General features: G+C 42.9%; 2 protein-coding genes across 2 annotated transcripts in view; both read left to right on the top strand.

The window, feature by feature from the left end:
• LOC109485135 (UPF0536 protein C12orf66 homolog) overlaps nt 1-7844 on the top strand; it is a 9408-nt gene extending 1564 nt beyond the window's left edge. Inside the window, exons 2-8 of the mRNA XM_019788569.1 lie at nt 3465-3608; nt 4116-4226; nt 4379-4473; nt 4965-5130; nt 5641-5739; nt 6250-6342; nt 7833-7844. Coding sequence (XP_019644128.1) covers nt 3465-3608; nt 4116-4226; nt 4379-4473; nt 4965-5130; nt 5641-5739; nt 6250-6342; nt 7833-7844 — 720 coding nt within the window. The remainder of the gene's footprint in view (nt 1-3464; nt 3609-4115; nt 4227-4378; nt 4474-4964; nt 5131-5640; nt 5740-6249; nt 6343-7832) is intronic.
• Nucleotides 7845-9330: 1486 nt separating this feature from the next.
• Nucleotides 9331-14055, top strand: part of LOC109485194 (putative L-lysine 2,3-aminomutase aq_1632) — a 20597-nt gene continuing 15872 nt past the window's right edge. The window contains exons 1-2 of the mRNA XM_019788643.1: nt 9331-9518; nt 12058-12272. Coding sequence (XP_019644202.1) covers nt 9348-9518; nt 12058-12272 — 386 coding nt within the window. The 5' untranslated portion in view covers nt 9331-9347. The remainder of the gene's footprint in view (nt 9519-12057; nt 12273-14055) is intronic.

The following is a 14055-nucleotide window of genomic DNA, read 5'->3' as shown; positions in this document are numbered from 1 at the left end:
ACGTAGCAGACGTGGCCTCCCAAAAAACGTACGGACAAAGGCCCGATTCACACGTGCGTCGTTTTTTGTGTCGGGCGTCGTTCGACGCGCGCGCAAGCTGTACGACACATTTTTCGATCGTATAAACAGGCCCGCCACCGCCGCGCGGCGCCTTGTGTCGTTTTTTTCTGTGGCACCTTCAGGAGGTGCCACAAGTGCGTCGCGGCACACAGCGGGATGTCTGCGGCGAGTAAAAGCATCATGTAAACAGACCTGCGTCGCGCGCAGCTCGCGCAGCCCATTTCCGCATCACAGAAGGTCAAATTTCTTCATTCCCGCGGTAGCCTGAAACCCACGCCACGCTCCTCTGTTTGTATCTATTCATTCCACTTCTGTATCAATTTCTACTTGTTGTTAGTTGTTTCTTCGGATTATTTTGTACGGCCTTGTTTGCTGGACCAGCGCTGAAACGTGCTGTTTGATCGGGCTGGGGAACTGTGACAGAATTCAGAGCAAAATGGAAACTTTTTATAGAAAGAAGGAGGCCTTCGGAGACATTGCCGGGGGCACGAAGCAAGAGGGATACAATAAGACCTCCAAACGAGTCCAGAAGAAGATAAGAGACCTCAAGTACTCGTACCGGAGAATCAGGGATTCGAACAGTCGTAGCGGCAGGTCAGAGTTCACCACATGTGACACAGCGCGACGCAGACCGCCACAGCTGCGACGCGATGCGGGAGCTGCGGTCCCTGTGTGTAAACGGGAAAGTGTCGTAGGTGACACGTTCAATTATAATAACCAAATCCACAACTACCACACTAGACAATCACATCTCCTGCACAGACCCAACTACACGTCAAAAGCAGGACAACGTACCTTTGCGTACAGGGCAGCAGTAACATACAACTCACTAAAATGTAACCTAAAACAAGCACTCACACTTAAAGCCTTTAAAGACAGACTAAGATCTGAACCCATCTGACACCTGACTACCTAATGACGATCTCGACAACCTTGATTTAACTATGTTTATTGATTTGTTTGATTTGTTTATATGATTTATCATTCTTATTTTCAATTATTACTACTATGTTGTACCATTTCTTAAGTTACTCGGATTTTGACCTCTGGCCCTCCAAAGACCACTGACCGATTGTTGTGCTTAATTTATGTTAATTTAATCTATGTTATATTATCTTTCCTGTATATCTTGTTTGCATTATATTCTTGTTTATTTATTATGGGCTCTCTTGGAAATCAGCCCCTCGGGGCTGAAGAGACTACCCATATGTTGTTAAGATAAATAAATAAATAAATATAACTAAAAACACAACAGTTGGATACCGTTGGGGAGTTTGGGGAGAACCCCGCGATCAGCACGCTAGCCTGAGGGACCACCGACACCGACTACCTCTCCAACAATGTAGCTGGGCTACACGCGGCCTGGGGCCGCACGTCCGAGCAAACAACGGCCTGGGGCCATAGCGTAGCTGGGCTATGCCGGTAAGTATGGCAGCCTGGTGGCTGCAGGTCCCCTCTAGCTACGGCCTGGGGCCGTAACGTAGCTGGGCTACTCTGGTAAGTATGGCGGCCGGGGTCCGCATGTCCTTTCTGACTACGGCCTGGGGTCGTAGTAAAAGTTTAAGTATGGCGGCCTGGGGCCACATGTACATGTTTCCTCAAACAACGGCCTGGGGCAGTAGCGTAGCTGGGCTACGCTGGCAAGTATATATATATGGCGGCCTGGGGTCGCATGTCCCCTCTAACTTCGGCCCACCCCCCCCCCCGCCCAACCCCTTCTTTTAGTCTGCCTCCTCGTATCGCTTGCATGAGTTGTTTTATTTTTTGTATTCACTTAAATTTATTGAGTTAGGGGAAAAGCACGGGTTGCTTATATGACATATTACAAGAAGGTACCCTTACAGCAATTGAAGTTTGAACTGCATCTAAGACTCTACAGCTTATAGGTGTAAAAGTGACGTGGGCCATCGCGGTAGCAGGTGCTCATTACAACTATTGTTGCGATGCTGCAGCTCTACTATGTTGGAAAGAGATGATAACAGAGAGTTTTTTGACGAGAATAAAGTTTACGATGCAGAAGGTAGTATTCGGTTGATAATCTACGATAGCCACACTTAAGTACACATGTAGAGTAGTGAAAACAGTATAATCTCGAAACAGATGATGGCTTAATTGATTGAAACTTAGGACGGAGTGAGAGAAAGGGGAGCGTTTTGTCGGTCTGTTGAGTAGTGACTCCAACTCCTTTTTTAAGATTTTATCGTGAAGGAGGCTTAGATATTGCAATTGGGGGTAGATCATTTCCACAAGGAAGCAGTTGAGGGTAACATGATTTTAAAATACTTGTCAGCTTAACAAACGATAGGCGAGAAATTCTGGTCGGCGAAGGTTGTGTGGGACGGAGTCACGAATGCGTGATGGATTGAGATCTTGTAAATATTGGGGGAAAATCCGATAAAATTTTCCAAAATTGGATCAGTGCATATTTACCTTCTGTCAGTCAAGGTATCCAATTGCAGGAGAAGAAGAAACATCAGGAACTAGAAAGGCCGACATTTGCTTTGGAGCAAATTCAGCATGACTTCACCACATTTCACCACATGGCAGGGAACGAAGGAGAAATACAAGGGAAAACAATTCTTTACATTGATATAACTATAGTATGAAGTGACAACAGTTGGATAGCTATCCCTTACAATATTGGTTGGGATTTTTAATTGCATAATGCAAACTGTTGATTTTCTAGATAAAAAGGAGCGTTTACGCCCCGCCTTCCAATGCTGAAGCAGGAAAGCTTGACATAACAGTTACATGTACAGTACAGGCCACGAAATACGGCATCAAGTTCTGCGGGACGTACCGCGGCTGCGATATTCCGCGAGACGTTCCGCAATATCCCGTAGTGGAGCACTCGAGGGGCGGGGGCGCTTCGTAATGTGTGCCCGCAGATCTAGAAATTCCGGACAATTTTGATCGTAAAAAATCGTACAATTTGTAAATATAGCGATCTTGGATTCGGATGTATTTGAGGCATACATTTGTAATGAACAGATTCGTGTATAGTCATGTATGTATAAGCCCCCTTCTCTTCCGCAACTCCGTACGTCAACCTCCCCTATCTAGGAGATTTCCTTCTTTATCAGGTTCGCTTTTGAACCTCCTTGATGTAACGTAACTATCAACCCGGCTAACACAAGCAGTGGCGTTTCCCATTACCAGTGGACAGTGCTAATTTAACTACAAATGTAGTATACAAGGGGATAAAACACTCATGTCATTATGTCTTGAGAGTAGTAGAAGGTAAGGAATTTCAAGTTAAGTTACCTTACTTTCCCAGCGGTATGTGGAGGTAGTTTGAATTGAAACAATCAAGAAGTTATGCTCATAAAAAAAATCAGCTACCTGGGAAACTATGAGAAATCTGTCAGCTGAGATTTTCTATACCTGCCGTATGTCTCCTGTAGGAGAAGGACCGTGACTCAAGGAAGACAAACTACGGCTCCACCTGGACGTCCCTGCTCAACTCCCTGTCACACCTGGCCATGGCGGAGAAGATGTACGCCTCACTCAGGTACCTGGGGCAGAAGAAGTGGTTCAGTGGCAGAGAGGTAACTCCACTTTGGTTTGATACCCACACAACATTCAGGTATTACTGGACCGTATTGTAAAATGTATCAAGATGTTACCAGTGTGCCAATTTGAATCATTATCTGCTATATACTACCGGTAGTAGCCCAATGAATAGATTTATAAATAAAATCTCAGGATACCAAGTAGCATAAAGAAAACTTTTTACTAGTAAGTGGCTTGACATACCACCCAAAATTTTGGGTTGTATGTCAAGACACTGGCTGGTTTTAGAATGGATCAGTTAGGTGTATTTAGACATCGGAAATACCTGTAGGACTATTTTGCCTGCAAATACAGGTGGTATTTTGAGCCTTGGCGATATATACCAGTACTTCTATAGCATCTATATCATGTCAACTGGAGATTAGCAATTATTGCATGTACAAACAACTATTAAGGTGCATATTTAACTGTAGGAGTTCTGGAAAAATTAGTTCTTTGTATCTTCATCACATGTAAAGTGTTGTTTTGTGTCATCATCCCAGCAGAGTCAGAAGAAAGGTTTTGAGCTGTTTGGCAGCACGTCCACCAAGGTGCCGCAGGTCCCCCCTCTACACCAGTGGCTGCTCAGTTTCAAGGCTGCCCTCGTTTCCAAGGTGATGAAGAACATTCCATCAGATTGTGATGTTTCACTCACTGAATATTTCTGTTGCGCCAGTTTACTATAACTTCCATCAGCATGTATGATTTTCAGATTTTGCTAATTACAAGTGATATCTAATCTGTATTTTCTTTTTTATTTCTTTAGTTCTCCTTGTATTTCAATGAGACTCTGAGTAAACAGTCCAGCCCACCTGAGATGAAAACCCTTCTAGCAAAGACATCATGTGACTACATGGCAAGGTAAGCAATGACGTTCCTTTACTAGATAGGGTGGACTGAACGTACATGTACAATGTAATCTCCAAGCAGATACTATGTATGGTAGCAAGGCACTAGTGGCTATATTGGACACTGCTTCCCAATTCGATACTGTCATGCCACTTTAGGATCTGCTTGGAGATTAGACTAAAGGCAGATTGAATGAAAGAAAGCTGCAGTACAGTAAATGTAAGTCCCATTTGAAGAATGTTTGTATCTGCACTTAGTCAACCTTTTTTTAAACCGATCAAAGTATAATATACATGTATCATTTTAAGCCAGAATATTTTGCCTATGTAGATTTCCTATCATGTTCAATGCTTTATTCATTTTACGTCAGTGAAAGTTAGTTCTTCGGTGTACTTTATTCATCTAGATTGGAGCCTTTTCCTTTACTGGTAAGGTCAACTCTTGCTAGGTTTCCCCATTTTTGCATGATATAATTAAGCCTAGTGTACGACCCTAACTCACAGGTTTGCCACGTCTTTGCGGAAATCGGATGTGACCAACCTGTCGATTGTTCTGGACACCCGGGGACTGGAGAAAACGTATAAGGGCCACGGGTACCACCACCCTGCAGCCAAGCTGGAGCCGCCCAAGGGACTGGACAGTTACCCTGCCATCGTGTCTGTACCAGGGGTAAGCTAGGAGGCTCACTCTCCAAGCAGAGGTTTGGCATGGCTACAGACTTTTTGTTATTGCGCTCTGTGAGGCTTTCTGTTTTCTCAGTTTTTCTTTGGTTATCCTGGCCTAAGGAAAGAAAAACTCACAAAACACCTATTATTAGTAAAAAAAGTCCAAAAACAGACCTAACGTCTGCTTGCAGAGTACATGTACTAAGGCTTACTGTTGTCACTATTGATACTCGGCACAAAGCCTAACTTTCAGTTAAAGTAAAAATTTATCAATAGATGCCATGAAGATGGAAACAGAGCTGAGAGAAAACTGTTGTCACTGTGTAAAAACGTTTGTGCCGAGGGAAAGACTTTCCCCTCAGACTTTGCTATCATGTCGATATCCATTTCAGTGGTCTCCATTGCTAGTTAAGAGGTTTTACCTGAAATAGAATTTAGAAAGCAGTCCAATTATTATGATTGACTGTTTACCAGACTGAGTGTATATTTCATTGTGGTTGATTTCCCCTGTTAGGAGAGACCGAAGCATCATTGGCCCAACCTCATCATGATCATGAACAACAACGCTGCAGAAATGAACACCATGGAGAGGATAGTTTACTTCCACGACAAAGTTGGAACTTTCTTTTGCTTTGAGTATGGCTCTCCAAAATAGTGGGTAATGCAAATATTTAAACCCCTTGATCTGTGTACCTAAATGACTTGCTCTCTGGTGATAACTGCTGTGAAGCACACAAATGATGTGAATGACACCCTGGTTGCCAGCCTATTTTAGCCGCCAAGTCTCTTTTGTCCTCTTTGCAAATAGTGGAGACTCAACGGCTAAAATAGGTTTGGCAACCAGGCTATGTGAATGAAGCTCTCCAAACAAAAAGAAGAGTCCGACTCATACTTTCATAATATTGTCACATCATCAGAATCTGACTCTGAATTGGTCAACCCTTGGAATCTAACACTGCAGATTGTACCTATTCTACTATACATGTATTGCAATACATATGCTATGTATCTTTGCAACTCCACCATTTCATATTGACAAAGCAACTTACATCTGTTACATCTTTAAGCACTTCCTTTATAATGAGAAATTTTGGTAAGTTGACATATTTTTTTACTATCCTAGGCCTTCCAGAGCACCTACTACATGATAAGAATAGAGCCGAAGATGACACTGGTGGTGATATTCGAGACCAAGAGAGCAGAGAAGGACTCCTATGTCAATACATTTCTTACAGGTTATTTTTTTGCACTTTCATTATTGCGCTAATTTGTGACATGATGCTAATGATAATGATGACTTTTACATCTGGATCTGGCATAGATAGACCACTGTTGACTGACCAAAAAGATTGCAATATACATTTTGTACATGTGAGCATGTGAGCAAATGAAAGTTACACCATACAAAAGTCTTGAAGATTAAAAAGCATGAATTAGTCAGTGTTAGATCTAATTGGCAAAGAGAGAGAAAAAGATGGGTTCACATTCAAGAAAAGCTTTGCTGAACATAAATTATTCAATTAAATTGGCAGAGAAAAAGAGAGAAGAAAAAAAAATAGCTTTAGCTGCTTCCTGCAAAATTTGTCCAGTCCATTTAGAGTGAGGGATGGTGACACCTGAGTGCCCTATTAAAGCAAATGTTTGGTGTTTACCGTGATCAAGTGTATTTTCAAATACAAGAACTCTGCCTTAGTTTGATCAAGTTAAATTTAAGTTCTGATGAAGTGTTAAAATAGAAACTAAGCCAGGTCGCTGTAGGAAGAGAAACAAATGCCTTCTACCTTTGCGCGAATACCTTCCACGTCTGCGCGAATACCTTCCTCGTCTGAGCAAATACTTTTCTCGTCTGCGCAAATACCTTCCTCGTCTGCGCGAATACCTTCCACGTCTGCGCGAATACCTTCCACGTCTGCGCGAATACCTTCCACGTCTGCGCAAATACCTTCCTCGTCTGAGCAAATACTTTTCTCGTCTGCGCAAATACCTTCCTCGTCTGCGCGAATACATTCCTCATCTGCGCGAATACCTTCCACGTCTGCGCGAATACCTTCCACGTCTGCGCGAATACCTTCCACGTCTGAGCGAATACCTTCCTCATCTGCGCGAATACCTTCCTCGTCTGCGCAAATACCTTCCACGTCTGCGCGAATACCTTCCACGTCTGCGCAAGGGGCCAGGGCAAGGGCCAGGGCAAGGAGTTCCACTGGGGGATAGTGCCCGGCATGTGTTCCTTGATAGGGTAGTATTTGAATGAATGGCCCCTGCAGGTGTGCCCCTTGGAGGGCTGCAAAAGACTTTCACAATTAATACATTTCAGTGGCCGTGTTTTGTGGTAAACTGATTCAGAAGTAAAAAAAATGTGTGTATAATAAGAGAAAGAAGAGTATAGTTTTGCAATTTTAGAGAAATTAGACAGACTTTAAGATAGTATACAATACTAATATGTAGGACTGTAGGCCTAGGTGGTTAAGTTATAATCATTTGTGGCTGTATTAATCGTTGCATCCTAGGAAAGACCGGTTTGGGTGGTTTCATATGAACAAGCTCCCATGTCATAGGTGAATCTTTGACATTCTGATCTTTTGAGTCACAATAAGCTTATCAAGGACAAAACAAGTTTGACGGCGCCATTTTATGCAGAAGTGATTCCAAGGCTTATCAGCACTGAAATATCTCTAACACTGACGCTGTATTTGTGGCCCCCAGGTGAGAATATAGTCACTGTACAGACTTTAGGTCTTTGTAGATGACTACTCAAAATATTTAGAAGGTTATCACACATCGTTTTGTGTTTCACAAAGTGTGTGATACAATAACTGCTAAAATGTTAGAAAGACTTCGACGCTTAGTGGCAGAGACTTTCTCTCACTGACTACCTCGATCTTCTGATTTCTAACTGAAAGCGTTACGCTTAAAAATACTAAATTTTGGTCAGAAAGTTGTTTGATTGAATGGAAAAGTACTGTATACGTCACAGTTAAGGTGGAGATAATTGGAAGGCGTGCCCAGATTATTCTTTATTTAACTTCATTCAGGCGAAAAGCAACAGCCGACTTGTTGCGGCTCCGTGAATGCACAAAACTACAGAAAGGTCACCCACAGAAAAAAATTAACAACGATAGTCAGGTCACCATACTTTCGTTGAGAGGACAATACGACGATAGCGATGTGTCGTCAATTCTAGTCGTTTCCCCTCAATCTAAGATTAAATTATTTTACTATAATGTCCTAGTCTCGCGTTATCTTGCGAGACTAGGATTATTCCGTGACCAAGACGAACTGACTAGTCGTCGAAAATTCGGAGGTATGTACCTTAGGATTTAATAGTCACTGATTGAAAGAATTATCTTACTGAACTTGTACTATAAGTGTTTACATGTGATATTTAGAGCGAGATTCTTGTTCCATACTATTTTTTTTATGTTGACGACTTACAAGCCGACTGTTTTGCCAGACTTTAGCACAGCGCGCCAGATGCAGTGTCAAGTTATACATAAATATCCACGATTGAAAACATTGAAACGTAAACATCTCTGACTTAAAACATTTAAACAAGCAAGCAACAAGCAACTAGAAGGGCATCCCATATATCATATAATGTTTGCACTGAACCAGAAATTTGTTGTTTGCTAATTAAATGGCAAGACAAGAAAAATGAAAGAAAAACACAAGTTTTGAAGGGCATTGGTCTGTGAAACACCGCACTGTGTACACAGGCCATGATTCAGTTTGTCTGTTTTTAGAGCCAACATGACTTGTGTCTAGACAAGGGGGCGTTCCGTCCGATCCTTACGTGTCCAATTCTTTTGTTGACACCAGCGTTAGAACCCTAGAGCAAAAGTGTGAGTGACGTCGGTGATCACGGAAGACAGGATTGGGGGTCTTACCAAGGACGCATAACGTTGCCATATATATAAATGGCTTGTTCATACATGAACAATACATGCATGACTGCTCTGATGTATGCGAACCATCCAATGCCAAATTCCACCACAAACATTGGAAGCCGTGCGCGAGGTCACTGATATCTTCAACACGTTTGTAACGTATTTAGCCTACAACTAGTACAAGTTACCATGCGACATTTCTAGCAGGTGACACACTTGACATGTAAAACCCACTAACAGCTTCTGCAGATCATACTACCCTTGGTTAGTCCCGGTGGGCGTCAAGATCATTGTTGTGTTTGTACGTTCCAGGTCTAGAACTTGAAGAATCACGATGCTTCGATCGTGTCTGTCTGCCTATCTCCTGCGGATCCGTCCGCGGTCCGCCAGACGGTTGAAGAGCACGCTGACGTCCGTCTCGGAGAAGAGAGACGAGGACTTCGAGCCGACCGTCTACCCGACCATGCGGAATCACAACCGGCTCCGCCTCTACACACGGAGCTTGGTAGGTTCATATGTGCCTTACTATGTACATGTACTAAAATCTCAAGAAACTTTTAATATGTACGTATTTAATGTTTTATGATTTTATTGTGGTTTAAGCCGATCTTAGGTATTATGAAAAGAACAACAAGGGGTAACTTGGTACATGTACAACCAGTGTCATATCAAGTTATGAAACAGTGACTTGTTGTTTCATCGAGATGCGATGGTCCAGAGTTCAGTTAGTTTCTATTTGCTGGAATTCGGGGGTAGCTTGTCTGCTTTAAATATGGGTCATTCGTTCTAGTCTTGTCTATGCCGGGGTTTTTATTTCCCGAACGCCATTGTTCGTCAGCTGGTCTGTGTGACCTAACCTAATTTTCCTAATTTGGTGCATGGATTGATCCAGACACAGCACTTTAGAAACTGGGGCACCGGTATTGTGTACAACCCACTGACAACAAGTGGTCACTTCACAGCAGCGTTGGCCGGTATTTATTATTATTTTTTTTATTATTATTCGTACCCTTCCCCAATCTGCCAGCGCCTCAGGGAGGCATGCAGACAGGGACAAAAGTGGGAGGGGCTTATAGCACCTAGCAGTGGGCACTCCAGCCTAGTAACCAGACCGCTGTGTAGGTTCCTGGCTGAAAACGAAAGAATCGTTCAATCTAAAGGAAAACTAAAATAGTCCACAGTTAACGTTACCCAATATTATGGTCTACCTCGGTTTGAAAAATGTTTTATCTGTCTCGAGTTAAACATAATCTATGAGTTCTAAATGTTCAGGAACTCAGTAAATACAGCACCGTACATATAGACACGGGCCAAAGTAAATTTTGGGTAGGTTGTTGACTGAGAAGTTATAGGTTCCTGGCTGATAACGAAAGAATCGTTCAATCTAAAGGAAAACTAAAATAGTCTACAGTTATACAGTATTATGGTCTATCTCGGTTTGAAAAATGTTTTATCCGTCTCGAATTAAAATATTCCGTGAGTTCTAAATGTTCAGAAACTCAGTACATACAGCGCCGTACATATAGACACGGACCGTAGTGAACTTCGGGTAGGTTGTTGACTGAGAAGTTATAGGTTCCTGGCTAGTAACGAAAAAATTGTTCAATCTAAAGGACAACTAAAGTAGTCTACAGTTACCCCGTATTATATTTTATTTATTTATTTCTACTTCAAACATACATTGACAGGGAAATACACACATATACATGTCCATATGCCCTGAATTGCGTAAGTTTGTTACAAAACAATTGTACATACCATATGTGCTGACTGTCCTAACAAAAATACATATAGTAACAAACACTACACCAAGATCCAAGCTCACAGGCTGGTGGTTGGTCTAGGAAATAGAGTTATTATAAAGTCTGACTGCAGTGTGCAAGAAAGACTGTCTCAGTCGTTCAGTTCTGGCCTTGGGAAGAGTGAACGCACTGTTGTTCCTCAGATTCCTGCCAGTGGCTGTGCGTCTATCTGGGTTTGAAAAATGTTCTATCTGTCTCGAGTTAAACATAATTTATGAGTTCTAAATGTACAGGAACTCAGTACATACAGCGCCGTACGAATTGACACGGATATCCTGTAGTTTAACGACGCCTATACTATTTACGTCGGAAAGCTTGTTTATAGAACAAGGAAAGGAACCGGAATACAATGAAATATGTTTTTGGAAAGCTAATATAAACATTTAGAAAGGACTAATAATATGTTGTTGCATTTTCCGCTCTCAAATAAGTGTGAAAAACATGGAGCTTGCTAAAATTTAGGGAAAACTTTGCGACGGTAGGAAAAGACAAAGAGACGCAAGATTTCCTGTAGCTTAACGACGCCTATTCTGTATAGGGGAGATGTCTGCCGGTCAGCAGAAAGCTTGTTTATAGAAGGGGGAAAGGAACCGTAATACTGTGTTTTTGGAAAGCCAGACATAAACTTATAGAAAGGACTAGGCATGGTGTTGTTATATTTGGTCACTCTCAAATAGGTGTAAAAAAACATGGCGATTGCTTCAATTTAGGGACAACTTTGCAAGGGTAGGAAAAAACAAAGAGACGCAGCATTTCCTGTAGCTTAACGACGCCTATACTGTATAGGGGGAGATGTCTCCCGGTCGGCGAAAAGCTTGTTTATACATGTAGAACAAGGAAAGGAACCGTATATTTTTGGAAAGCCAGATATAACCATATAGAAATGACTAGGCATAATAATGTTAGATTTTGCGGCGATTCAGCGAGAAATCATGGAAGATGTCTAACATTTCAGGTAAAACCAAAGATGAAAAGCATATAAAATGCTTGTGTTTAGTCGCGCAAGGTTGGTAAGGACCTTATTCATAATAATCAAAAACATCGTATGACTTTTGAGATGCCTCTAGTTAACTCATTATACTTACCGCATTGCTTTTTTTACATTATATTTAAGTCCATGTAAAGCTTACGGAAAGAAACACGTTATATTAATGTGATATTTACACATGTCAAGCTCCTGAAGACCCCCCAAACCCCCAGTTTTCGGCATGCTATGGAGGCTATTATTTCTCCGCCGTGTAGATCCCGTCCGTGTTGAACACGTACCTGCCCGAGGCGGCCAAACACCTGGACCCGACCCCGTACGTCGCCTCCGCCACGGTCCTGCCCATGCGCACCAACAACTACGTGGTGCAGGAGCTGATCGACTGGTCCAACGTGCCCGAGGACCCCATCTTCCAACTGACCTTCCCGCAACCCGACATGCTCAAGCCTGAGGCACTGGAGCGAATCAGCAAGTGAGTAATTGTGCCATGTTAGTCTACTCTGTCAGTGTGTGGGTAGTACATTTTGTTTCTAACTAAAGCCTAGGTCACAATTCAAGAAAGGGGCCCGCTCGGCGCATGTTCGGCCTGTTTTTTGGCACTACCGAACGGGACCTGGACGGAGACCGGCGGGCTTCCCGACGGCTGCCGGCCTATTTTTGGCCCCGCGCGGTCGCCGAATTGATTTTAACTCAAACTTAAAATCACTTCGGGCCCCGTTCGGCAAGGTACCTCACTGCCCGGGACCCGTCGGGCGGCCGAACAGGCACTTGCCTAAGATTATGACGTCACATGTGCTGATCAGTGCATCAGGTGGTAAGGAAAATGGGGTTATATGGGACATATGTAAACTCCTTGTTCACACTACATTGCACAGTTCACCACGTGTGTGTTACACCATGTACTTGTGTGTGTTACACCGTGCACTTGTGTGTCAGAATGCCGATGGGCAGTGGAAAACCCGGCATACATGTACCTCAGGAATGAACAGTGACATTGTGTTGCATGTGGGCTACCCTGAAGGCAAACTCCAAGGATTGGTAGCTATTCCCGGTCACCAGGAAGCGTAGGGTAATGGCGAGTTTTAGGCCTGCTGACAAGGGCTGTTTAGCACTGCATAGAATTAAACAGAAGTGTTACATACAGACTGGACTGTAATATCTAGATTTTCTGTTATTATAAATCATTATGGATACATTGAAATGTGTTAAGAAGTAGAGGGCATTCACAAAATTATAATATATATATAATAAAAACGTTGTAGGAGGTCGTGAAACATCAGTGGTTCCATTCGCAGGAAGGACTTAAAGTCGCAATGATGTTCGCGACAAAGCTCCCTCATCAGTGTACGTACACGACGGGAGCCCGTCGGGATCCCCCTGGACCCCGTCAGGGACCTGACAGCTGCCCGGCCGAACTGTAAGAGCCGGTCGGCACCCTACCACACGCCGCACGGGTCAAGACGGGAGACTGACCGGGCACCGGACGGGTCCCTGACAGAAACCGGCCGCCAAGGGGACCAAAAGTTTATGAATATTAATTAGAAGACGCCTCAACGCCGGCCGGAGCACAACCAGGCCCCGACAGGGAGCCGTAAAGGAACATTTAATTGTGACCCTGAAAGTCGGCGCACGCTCGGCGTCATGACGCCGGCCGGCGTCTACGCCGAGGACATGCCGAACGGGCGCCGTTTCAAATGTGACCTAAGCATAATGCAAATGTGACCTAAGCATAAGCATAAAGGTCACATTTCGGGGCCCGGCCGGGCAGTCTTTTGGAACGAAAAATATGGTATAAAAAGACAACAACGCATAAAACACTTGAAAAATATCATCAATGGAACTATTTGTGTATATTCTTGATAAAAATTGTTGATTTTTCGTTAATCGAAACAGCCCGGCCGGGCCCCGGCTTGGAAATGTGACCTCAGCATTAGGGTTGTGTCAAGAGGCCTTTGTGGTTACATATTTTCTTAGATAAGTACTAGTACATGATGAGTTTTTGGGGGGATGGGTACCATGCTGAAGAACTACATGTATATACTAGTATACGTCTGTAAACTAACTAAAACACTTTTGCGATTAAATATTTCACTTGTTCTTTGCGGACAAAACTAGGAATATTCGCGCTCTTTTGTTTTATTTTTTATTTCTATGACGGCATTTGTTGACATAAATACCGTGTAAAGTACCTAACTTACAGAAATATTATTTAATAACTGTTTTATTTAATTTCAACTGGACAGATCAAAATTATT

The sequence above is a fragment of the Branchiostoma belcheri genome, unplaced genomic scaffold (assembly GCF_001625305.1).
Source record: "Branchiostoma belcheri isolate BF01 breed outbred unplaced genomic scaffold, Haploidv18h27 scaffold73, whole genome shotgun sequence".
In the NCBI taxonomy this organism is placed as follows: Eukaryota; Metazoa; Chordata; class Leptocardii; order Amphioxiformes; family Branchiostomatidae; genus Branchiostoma; species Branchiostoma belcheri.
This window is presented reverse-complemented; position numbering and strand designations above follow the sequence as displayed.